This window comes from Hemitrygon akajei, chromosome 29 (assembly GCF_048418815.1).
Source record: "Hemitrygon akajei chromosome 29, sHemAka1.3, whole genome shotgun sequence".
Lineage (NCBI taxonomy): Eukaryota > Metazoa > Chordata > Chondrichthyes > Myliobatiformes > Dasyatidae > Hemitrygon > Hemitrygon akajei.
This window is the reverse complement of record NC_133152.1, coordinates 4864770-4876898: the sequence shown is the minus strand read 5'-3', so window position 1 is coordinate 4876898 and position 12129 is coordinate 4864770. Positions and strand designations below refer to the sequence as shown.

General features: G+C 40.9%; 1 protein-coding gene across 1 annotated transcript in view; it reads left to right on the top strand.

Annotated features, from left to right (window-relative positions):
• The window catches only part of LOC140718203 (uncharacterized), a 114622-nt gene that overhangs the window by 39454 nt on the left and 63039 nt on the right, over positions 1-12129 (top strand). The window contains exons 4-6 of the mRNA XM_073031655.1: positions 5188-5371; positions 5479-5576; positions 5926-5952. Of these exons, the coding sequence (XP_072887756.1) occupies positions 5188-5371; positions 5479-5576; positions 5926-5952 (309 nt within the window). The remainder of the gene's footprint in view (positions 1-5187; positions 5372-5478; positions 5577-5925; positions 5953-12129) is intronic.

Here is a 12129-nt window from a genome sequence, read left to right as displayed (position 1 = left end):
AAAAAGCCGGAAATTGGAACTAGATGTGAGAATAATTTAGCTAATGGTGGAGTGGCGGAGCAGACTCAATGGGTCGAATGGCCTACTTCTGCTCCTTTGTCTTATGATCTTGTGATCTTGCGAATTCTAAGCTCATTTCCCTTACTACCCTTCACTTAGCAGCCATATGTTAGATGACTGCTAAATGAAGGGTAATAAGGGAAATGAGCCTGGATTGGTAACTGGAGTTTTAGTTTTGCAAGCAGTGATCACAACTCTCCCAGATTTAGGATAGTTATGGATAATGATAGGAATCAAGGGAAGACTGGACCTTGTGATTGAAATGGAAAAGGTGAACTACAACAGCATGAGGAAGCAGCTGGGGATAGTCGATTTTGAGTAGCTGTTATTGGTTTAGTTCATATATGAAATGTAAGAGCCCTTTGAAGGACAACTGGTCAGAAGCCAGGACCAAAATGTTCCTGTGAGGAATAAAGATCAGAATGTCAAGTTTTAAGATCCTTAGATAGAAGGACTTGATATAAACTTAGTCTTAATCCTGAAGGAAACATATGTAATGTTTAGGCGGCTGAAATCATTTATGATCATAATCACATGAATTGTAACTGCCAAAACAATGTCTTTCAATGGAAAGGATTTTCTTTACCACCAACTCCACTTTGACCATTTTGATGCCAAACTTATATACACAACCTGTTACCAACTTGCTTTGCATGTGCTCTGTAGAATCCATTCCATATCAGTTGAAGTCAGGGAAGCATAGATTATACTTGGCACAAATAGTGAATTATTTATGACCCATTTAAGTATTGTTGCAGAATCAGAATCAGGTGTAATATCACTAGCATATGTTGTAAACTTCGTTAATTTCATGGCAGCAGTACAAAATAACTGAGAAAAAATGAATTATAGTAAACGTTATTTCTTCAAAGAATTCAAACAGGTTTGTCAGGCAAGATTTTCTCATGAGGAAACTATGTTGACTATGGCCTATTTTGTCATGTACCTCCAAGTACTTCCAGGTCATGCTTTACAAGCCTGATTGAATTTTCTGAGGATGTGACTAAAAACATTGATGTAGGAAGAGCAGTAGATGTAGTGTATATGGATTTCAGTAAGGCATTTGATAAGGTACCCCATGCAAGGCTTATTGAGAAAGTAAGGAGGCATGGGATCCAAGGAGACATTGCTTTGTGGATCCAGACTGGCTTGCCCACAGAAGGCAAAGAGTGGTTATAGATGGGTCATATTCTGCATGGAGGTCGGTCACCAGTGGTGTGCCTCAGGGATCTATTCTGGGACCCTTAATCATTGTGATTTTTATAAATGAACTGGATGAGGAAGTGGAGGAATGGGTTAGTAAATTTGCTGATGTTGCAACGGTTGGGGGTGTTGTGGAGAGTATGGAGGGTTGTCAGAGTTTACAGCCGGACATTGATAGGATGCAAAACTGGGCTGAAAATTGGCAGATGGAGTTCAACCCAGGTAAGTGTGAAGTGGTTCATTTTGGTAGGTCAAATATGATGGCAAAATATAGTATTAATGGTAAGACTCTTGGCAGTGTGGAAAATCAGAGGGATCTTAGGGTCCAAGTCCATAGGACACTCAAAACAGCTGCGCAGGTTGACTCTGTGGTTAAGAAGGCATACAGTGCATTGGCCTTCATGAACTGTGGGATTGAGTTTAGGGAGCCGAGAAGTAATGTTGCAGCTATATAGGACCCTGGTCAGACCCCACTTGGAGTACTGTGCTCAGTTCTGGTCACCTCACTACAGGAAGGATATGGATACCATAGAAAGGATGTAGAGGAGATTTACAAGGATGTTGCCTGGATTAGGGAGTATGCCTTATGAGTAAAGGTTGAGTGAACTCGGCCTTTTCTCCTTGGAGCAACAGTGGATGAGATGTGACCTGATAAAGCTGTATAAGATGATGAGAGGCATTGATCATGTGGATAGTCAGAGGCTTTTTCCCAAGGCTGAAATGGCTAGCATGAGAGGGCATAGTTTTAAGGTGCTTGGAAGCAGGTACAGAGGAGATGTCAGGGGTAAGTTTTTTACCCCTCAGAGAGGGGTACTCAGAGAGCGCTGAGTGCGTGGAATGGGCTGCTGGCAGAGGCAGAAATGATAGAGTCTTTTAAGAAAGTCCTGGATAGGTACATGGAGTTTAGAAAAATAGAGGGCTAAGGGTAAGCCCAGGTAGTTCTAAGGTAAGGACATATTCGGCGCAGCTTTATGGGCCGAAGGGCCTGTATTGTACTGTAGGTTTTCTACATTTCTATGTTTCTACTCCGAAACCATATCCTTAACAATGGACTCCAACATCTTCTCAACAAATGAGCCCAGACTAACTGGTCTCTACTTCTCATTATTCAACCACTCTCTCTTCTTGAAGAGTGGATCGACATTTGCAATTTTCTAGTCCTCCAGAATCTAGTGATTCTTGGAAGATCAGTATTAAAGCTTCCGCAATATCACACCATCTCTTTCAGAACCCTTTGAGTGGATACCATCTGGTTCAGGTGACTTATATACTTTCAGAACTTTCAGTTTCCCAAGAAGCTTCTCCATAGTATTGGCAACTTCACAAACTTTCCTCCTGACACTCTTGAACATCCAGTATACTGCTAGTGTCTTCCACTGTGAAGACTGATGCAAAATATTCACTTCATCTGCTATTTGCTTCCACGCTTTTACAACCTCTCCAGCATCATTTTCCAGTGCTCCAATATCCACTCTCACCTCTCTGTTACACTTTATGTAGCTGAAGAAACTTTTGGTAACCTCTTTATTACTGGCCAGCTTACTTTTGTATTCCATTTTCTCATCCTTAATATTTTTTTAGTCTTGTGAAGAAACTCAATCAAGTTTGTAAGGCACAACTTGCCCTGAACAAAGCCACGTTGGCTCACCCAGTACACAACAGCACAAATAACAAACCTCCAGCTGGAATAAATCCCTTCAACTTCTCGCATCAGTCTTTTCTAAGCAAGCTCATTCTGAAATCAAGTGGCCAATTTGCCACTGATCCCAAACATCTTAATCTTCTCATGAGGAAGATTTTCAAATGCCTTGGTAAAATCCAGGTAGACAACAGCCACAGCTCTACCTGAATCCATCACCCTTGTCACCTTGTCAAAAAACTAATCAAAATTTGCCCACCCCATGCTGGCTGTGCTTAATTAGGACATGATTTTGCAAATACTCTTAAATCCTACCCCTAAGAATTCTCTCCAGTAACTTCCCTACCATTGACATGAGACACACAGGTGTATCTTTTCCAGGATTATCCCTTGCTCCTTCTGAATAATGGAACAACATCAGCTACCTGCCAGTCCTCTGGGATATTGCCTGTGGCTAGAGATGACACAAGGATATTGGTCAAGGCCCTAGCAGTCTCTTCTTTCGCATCTCTCAATAAGCTGTTGTATATCCCCACAGGTCCCATGGATTTATTCATGTTAATTCTCTTTAAGAGACTCAACACTCTCTCCTGATTTATTTCAAAATGCACTAGCATTTGTGCCAATGAACTCCCTATACTCCAAAGTCATTCTCCTTCATAACCATGGATGTAAAGTAATCTTTAAGAACCTCACCCATGTCCTCCACATCCAAGCTAATATTTCCCCCTTCATTATTGAGTCATTCATTCTTCATCCCCTTTATCTTCTTACTCCTGATGTATGTATAGAATGCCTGAGGCGTCTCTTTATTCCTCCTTGCCAGAGACTTTTCATGGTTCCTTCTGGCTTTCCTAATTCCTTTTGAGTTATTTTCTAGCTTCCTTATAATCCTCAAAGATAGTGTTTGATTTCAGCTTCCTAAGCTTTTTCTTCTTGACTAAATTCATCACATCTCTCGATATCCAACATTCTCTTACATTACCATCTTTGTCCTTTTTTCTGACCATACTGTACATGTTCTGAGCTCTGGGAAATTGGTCTTTAAACACACTCCACAGGTTGGATGCGGACATAGACAAAAACACGGTTCCTAATTAACTGTCCCTAGTTCTTGCCTAATGCTCTCTGAATTTGCCCTGCTACTCTCCATTAAAGGAGAGACATTTTAGATGATTTAAATTCTCTTTCACGTCGTGTTGCTGCGATTCCCAGTCGAACTACTTTTCCCCAGAGAATTTATGAAGATGAAAATGAAACGGCTTAAAGGCACTGACCGTTCCTTGACAAAACTGTACCCAAACCCTTCCTGCTATATTTCGCAGGGATTAACATAGGGACAGCCAATGAATTCCTTCCGAATGAGGATCAAACAAGGTCGAACCTGTTTCACCATCAAAATAGACTTTCCTCGATCTTTTAGCTCCCGAACTCCGATCTTCACTCTCCACTGATTTTTAACTGGCAGTATTATAAAGAAACTGCCGGCAATGACCTTTTAAACTTTAGGCATTAAATAAAACTCCATCTTTCAACCAAACTGCATCATAAGATTGGACCACGCAGTGGCATGGAGTTGAAATGGCAAATCCAGCCACGAACTGCCCCTCCTCACAGGGAGGGGTCCTCCTTTTATACCCTGTAAAAAAGACTGTCACATGCCCTCTACTGGTGGGAAAATGACGTCACTCCACCATCACAAGACCACTACCTTAAGTCCGGTATAGCTTCAACACCACTGTCACGTGACAAGTACAAAATACCCACGGGTACGTAACAAAACACATTCCACAAATTGGATGTGAACACAGACAAAAACAAAGTTCCTAATTAACTGTCCCTAGTTCTTGCCTAATGCTCTCTGAATTTGTCCTGCTCCCCTCCCTCATTTTCTAGACCTAACCTTAACGATAGCTACCTTAAAAAGTAAACCAGTTCTATTCAGTTTTCCCAAACTGCTCACCCACTGAATGTTCGGTCACATGGCCAGGCTCATTCTTCAACAGCAGATCCAGAACAACACTTGTCTTGTTGGAAAGGGTCAGGACCTGCTCTGGGAGCTGAGTGGAAACAGTCCCATCAGCCATTGTGGGACAGGAAGAGTAAAGGAAAGCGACCAGTGCATCATTTATCATTGATGCATTGCGGTCTCATCTGCAAATTGATATGATGCATTTTGATGCAAAGTATTGATGCATGTATGCTTTGCTTGACAACGTAAGCAGATAAGATCCACCAAAATGTGTGTTCACTATTAATGTAAAGTGTTAATGTTTTTTTCTCAGCTACAGCCCAAACATGCAAAACTGAGTGGTTTGACATTGATGACCCATCAGAAGACGGAGATAATGAACTTCTTAACCTTCTTCGTATAAAGTTTCCCAACGGCATCTGCCTTTATCCAACCGCTTGTGAGGTGGAGACAACATCAGGGGTTCCAGTCTCACAGACTGGAGAGAATGTTCAACCGTATGTAACAAAGCTGCATATATTGTTTCACAACTTTACTTCATTCCAAAGAACACTGATACCTTGATCTATGACTTCATTACATCTTCCTACTCTGTGGTCAACAGGTGTAATGTTGTTGCTGGATTCTTTTGTGTGAACAACGAGCAAAGTGATCAGAGCTGCCAAGATTACAGAATACGATTCACCTGCCCTGCATCATTTTGTAAGTAAGAAAAATGGAAGTCATTGAGTTCAGAACTTCTGCTATGGAATGATAGTTGGACCTTTAGCTGATTTATTGTGGTCTGAGCTGATCATTCCCTCTCCCACTATCTTACTATAGGTATCTATGTTCAGTTGTGTATTGTCCAAAAATACAGTTACCCATATCTTGAACACTCCTTGTTTGACACTTCTTGGAGACTGAGAAAGTCTTGAAACACTGGGTGACAGGTGAGGCCCATGTGGGAAAAGAAGACTCTTCCACAGATGGGCATGTGATGATTGACATATATAAACTGTCAATAATTATCAAATTGTTATTAACTGAATTGTTTTATTTCTGCTTTTAGGTGCTGCTCCTCCTACTCCAGATACATGTGAGTATATTCGGTCCACTATAAATAGGAAGATCTTTGACTAATGTTCAAATGCAACTTCAAGCCTCACCTGGGTGTTTTAAGAGCTCCTTTATATGAATTATGTTGAATCACACTTATGACCTAGTAATAATATGGCTGTAAGGCCTTTCCTTCTCAAACATTTCAATGCATTTTGATCATTAACCAGTCCTTCATTCTGTGGGTTAGTCTGGCACTGGAATTGCAGCAATCCAATTGGCGCCATTATTTTATATTTACCTGTCATCAGTTCCAGATGGTCAACTTAGACTGACTGCCGTTTAAAAGTAACATCTAGCAACCTATGTACTACCATGTAGAACATGCTTCATACAGATCTATTTACAGATGTCCCTGTGGGTGGGACAGAATTGAAGAAAATGCAAACGCATTTAAATTCCAAAGCGGTCAGGTAGCACCACACTCAAAAACGGATCCGGTTCAGTATTTATCGAATATATGATCTGCTCAGAACCTTCCATCAACAACCTGGCAGAAATACCACTGAGAACAGTCATGTTGAGTCAACGTAGAAGAAAAGCCGAGAGTCATAAGTTTTATCAACAGTCTCTGATGAACACTGCTCAGCTGTTGTCCATTGGATCATGAATGAGTCAATCTTGATTTTAAAGGGAGCAAAGGGGTTATGTACTCATCTGCATTGTTGAGTCTGCAGACCAACTGGGCAATCAACAAAGCAGAGAGGAAAAGATGTAAATTAACACATCCCCAAGAATTGGCCAATTATTGGACAACACAATGATAAATAAAATCTAGCCATTTTCATGGATATCTAGACATTTATCATAGCCGAGACATCCACCAATAACATTGCTGCTACCCTTGCATCAGGAACTGAGCTGAAGCTGTGTGTTCTGCATTCATTTGTTCATCTTCTGACACTTCAAGCACACTCCTCTGATCACAATGTTGAAGGAACACATGCAGTGGTTTATTCACTACTCACTGGTATGGGAGTCCTCATGCTTATGCAGCTCAACACCATTCAGACTCCAATATATTTCTCTCTTCCATCAGCATCCTGAAGCTACAAACAGTACAATCTGCAGTGCACATTGTAATAATTGATCATGTTCAAACTGATCGTGTTTAACCCAGCTATGCCTGCCTTTTCATTGGCATAGTGGAACAAGCCATGTTCTGAATCTGAACCAGTAACACTCCTCAACTCTTCCTCTGCTACGGTGAGGATGTTGTTTCCGCACCTGTGTGGAAATTACGCAACATCGCTGGAAAAAAAATCATGCTGACACCTGAACGTTAAACTTGGAGCTTTGAGTGTGAGTTGCTATTTCCAGTAAGATGGCAGCAAGTTCAGCCGCAGCAGCCACTCTCTGTCCAATCAAACTTGTCTTTGTTCATCCTTTCTATCTTTTTTTATGATCGCACGTTACTGCAAACTTCTGCAGGACTGTCGCATCAGTGAATTGTTTGATAGCAATGGAGCTGGACTTGTTGCGTATCACTCTTTTGTTTTCACCTAGACTAGTTGCATACCATCGTACCATAATGGTGCATGGTGCGAGTGATTTTCTTGGATGTTTTTATTGGGATTGCAAGCCCCTGTTGAACTTTGGTAATGTGATATACTGTGGAGCTGTGTTGCCTCAGCATTGGCGAGAACTGGTCCAAACGCATGGGCGTGCATTTTGCATCCAACCAGGAGAGGGTCTGCTGAGGCGATGTTTGAGAAATTCCATGGGGAGTGCTAGAATCCATACTGGGTTGGAACCTGGTGACTCCTTTCAGTACTGCTCTCTAGTGAGCCAGAACTTTTCCGAAATTGTAACATATGTGCTACTTGTTCCACGGCATGTGTTGTGTGCTGTTGGTAACATGTGTTGCACCTTGGCCCTGGAAATATGCTGCTTCATTAACCATATTCATATAAGGTTATACAATAATTAAACTTGAAGTAGATGCTAACAAAGCTGGAAGAGGTTTTATACAAACTCACAGCATGGCGGGAAACTTGCAGGTTGGGTAAAATGTAGAGAAATGGAAAGACACCCACATCTGTGCACAAAAGAGAAAAGCAAGTTATTTGTTGAATGCTGACTGTTTGGGAAATACCAAAGATTGGACCTTGGGAGTAAATGACTAAAATTGAAAAAGCTAGAAAGAACTGCATGAAGATGCGACTGGGGATAGTAGATATCGAGTAGGTGCTATTGGGCTAGTCCAAATATGAAATGTGAGAGTCATTAAAGCACCACTGGTAAGAACACAGGCTAAAATATTCCTGTGAGGAACAAAGATGCGATTTGTGGTTTGTGGGATCCTTAGACAAAAGGACCAGATGTAAATTTAGGCAGAAATCCAAAGGAAACATATGTAAGGTTTCGGCAGCTAAAATCAGTTTGGCTCCTGCGGAATATGATGGAAACATGGAATTGTGTTAACAGGGAATCATGAGGTCTAAGCATTGTCAAAAATATCCTTGGTGAGAATAACTAAGGTAAATACTAAGGATTTAATGCAAATATTATAAACAAGAAGGTAGCTGGACAGATGCTATTACCTTTACAACAGAGTGAAATTGTACCTGGAGACTAATCATGTAGGTGAGGAACTATGTAAGTTTGCACTTTGGATCAATAACTACCAAGGAGGAGGACATGGAGCTCAGGGACAGGTTGTGACTATCATGAGTGAGGAGAGCAGTAATATTCAGTATTAGTTTTTTGGTATCTCCTCTTTCACTTCAGTATGTATGCATGCAGATACTATCTGTGTAGAGAAAAGACCCTCCTTACTACCTACTCCACCTCGCTCATTTTGGCACTTGTTATCCATTTCCTTTCCATATGACATTGGTAGCTTTGTGAATTGCATTTCACATCAGTTGTCGGCTGGTGGCGCAGTGACATCAGCACTGGACTCCGGAACGGAGGTTCCCGGGTTCAAATCCAGTCAGGCTGTTCCCGAGTACGCTTTCCATCCACGCCGGTTTGAGTGCTGAGCTTGCAACTCGACCTCGGAAAATAAAAGAAAATATACTGCGAAATGTCCTGTGTGAGGAGTGGCGCGCCACACAGTCTTTCGTTCCGCGTCTTGTAAAGCATAAAAATGCCCGACACTGGCTTCTCAGGCCTGAGTTGATGTCATCATCATGAAGGCAAAGTAGGACAGATTATACTTGGCACAAATAGTGAACTGCTTAAGACCCACAAAAGTATTGAGATGATATTTGACTGGAGCAGGTAGGAGATGCAGGAAATATAGACAAGAATTTGGGAGACAGTGACAATTTTGAGATTAACGATCCACTGGTAATTTCCAGAGCTGGAGGTTTATGGATGACAGGAGTTAAACATAGAACACAGACCATAGAACAATACAGCATAGGAACAGACCTTTTTGCCCACAATGTTATAATCAACCAATGAATATTCAGATATTCAACCAAACTAATCCCTCTATCTACACAATGTCTATGTCTTCCCATTTTCATTACATTCATATGCCCATCTAAACATCTCTTAAATGTCCCTAATGTATCACCCTCTACCACCAACCCATGCAGTGCATTCCAGACACCCACCACACTGTGTAAAAGAAACATGCCCCTCACATCTTCTTTCAAATTACTTCCTCTCACCTTAAGTGGAGCAGTGAAGTCTGGGTGAGGATCTGATAGAGGTTTATAAGATAAAGAAAGGCTTAGAGCAGACAGACAGTATACTTTCCCATTGTTGAAAGAATTAAAAACAGAATGTTCTGTTAATCTCGTAATCTCCATTCTGAAAGGAAGCCCCTCTATTCCGAAGCAGTGCCCTCTGGTCTTAGAATCTGCTACTATAGCAAACATCCTCTCCTCATCCACTCTATCAAGGCTTTACAACATTTGATAGGTTTCAATAAGGTCAGCCCTCTATCTTCTGAATTCCAGTGAGTACAGGCCCAGAGCCATGAAATGCTCTTTATATGTTCAATCTTGGAATTAATTTCGTAAACCTCCATTGAACCCGCCCCAATGTCAGTGCAAACTTTCTCAGATAGGGACCTGAATCTGCCCACAATACTTCAAGTGTCATACATGGATATGACCTAAGTGTGGAGAAAGAGACACTGAAGTGGGTCAATAGCTCCCAGTCTTTACTGTGAACAGTATTTTAAGGGAAAGGAACTTCTGCACAAGACTCCCAAGTCCCTTTGCACCTCAGCTTTTTGTATTTTCTCTCAATTTAGAAAATAGTCTATCTTTTCATTTATTTTACTAAAGTGCATGACTATACTCTTTCTGACACTGTATTTCATCAGTCTTTTCTTTACCCACTGTCCTAATCTGCCTAAATTATTCTGTAGCATCTCTACTTTCACAAACTACCTGCTTCTCTACCTATCTTTGTAACATCCACAAACTTTGCAACAAAGCCATCAATTCCATCATCCAACTCATCAACATATAACATAAGAAGTGTTCCCACTACACAACCCTGTAGAACACCACTAATAACTAGCAACCAACCAGATATAAGCTCCCTTTATTTTCACTCTTTGACCCTTGCCAATCAGCCTCTGCTTTAGCCATGCTAGTATCTTTCCTGTAATATGTTGGGCTCTTAACTTGTTAAGCAGCCTCCTGTGTAGCACCTTATCAAAAGCCTTCTGAAAATCAAAGTTCACAACATCTACCAATTCTCCTTTGTCAATCTTGCTTGCTACTTCTTCAAAGAAATCCAACAGATTTGTCAGGCAGGATTTCCCCTTGAGGAAACCATGTTGACTAAAGTTTATTTTACCATGTGCCTCCAAGTATTCCGAAACCACACCCTTAACAATCGACTCCAATATCATTCAACCACCGAGGACAGCCTAATTGTCCTATAATTTCCTTTATTCAGCCTCTCTCCTTTCTTGAAGAGTGGAGTGACATTGCAACTTTCCAGTCTTCTGGAACCATTTCAGAATCGAGTGATTCTTGAAAGATTATTTCTAATACCTGCACAATCACTTCAATCATCTGTGGTGTACACCATCTAGTCCAGGTGACCTATCTACCTTCAGACCTTTCCCACAAACCTTCTCGGTAATAATGGCAATTTCACACACTTTCCTCCTGATAGTCTCAAACCTCCAGCATACTATTGGTGTTTTCCACTGTGAAAACTGATGCAAAATACCTGTTCAGTTCATCTGCCATTTCCTTGTCCCCACAACTACCCCTTCAGCATCGTTTTCTTGCAGTCCGATATCCAGTCTAGCTTCTTTTATGTATCTGGAGAAACTTTTACGGTCCACTAATATATTTTTGACTAGCTTACTTCTGTGTTCCATATTTTCTTGCTTACAAACTTTTTAGTTGTCTTCTGTTTGTTTTTGAAAGCTTCCCAATCCTCTAACATCCCACTAATTTTTGTTCTATTATATGCTCTCTCTTTGGCTTTTAGGTTGGCTTTGCCTTTTTCCTTTTTGGAATGTATATAGTCTGCACCTTCCAAATTCCATTCAGAAATTCCAGCCATAGCTGCTCTGTCATTATCCCTGCCAGTGTTGTTTCTAATTATTTTTGGCAATCTCCTTTCTCATGCCTCTGTAATTCCCTTAAGCTGCTCTTAAATACTGATGCATCTGACTTTAGTTTCTCCACAAATTTCAGGGTGAATTCTATCATATTATGATCACTTGCCTCTCAGAGTTCCTTTATGTTAAGCTCTTTAGTCAATTCCGGTTCATAACACAACACCCATTCCAGAATATCTGATCTTCTGATGGGCTCAATCACAAGCTGCTCCAAAAATCCATCTCATATGCATTTTGGAAACTCCCCCTTGTGGGGTACAGCACCAACCTGATTTTCCCAATCTACCTGCCTATTGAAATCTCACATGCCTATTGTAACATTGCTAATTTGGAACACATTTTCTATCTCCAGCTATAATTTATAGACCACATCTTTACTGCTATTTGAGGGTTTGTATACTACTCCCATAAGGGTCTTTTCACACTTGCAGTTCTTAGCTCCAGCCATGATTAAGCATTTTCTGATCCTGTCACTTATTTCTAATTCAATTTTCATTTTTTAACAACGGGGCCACGCCATCCCATCTGCCTACCTCTCTGTCCTTTCAATACAATGTGTATCCTTGGATGTTAAGTTCCCAGCTATAATCTATTTCAGCCATGATTCAG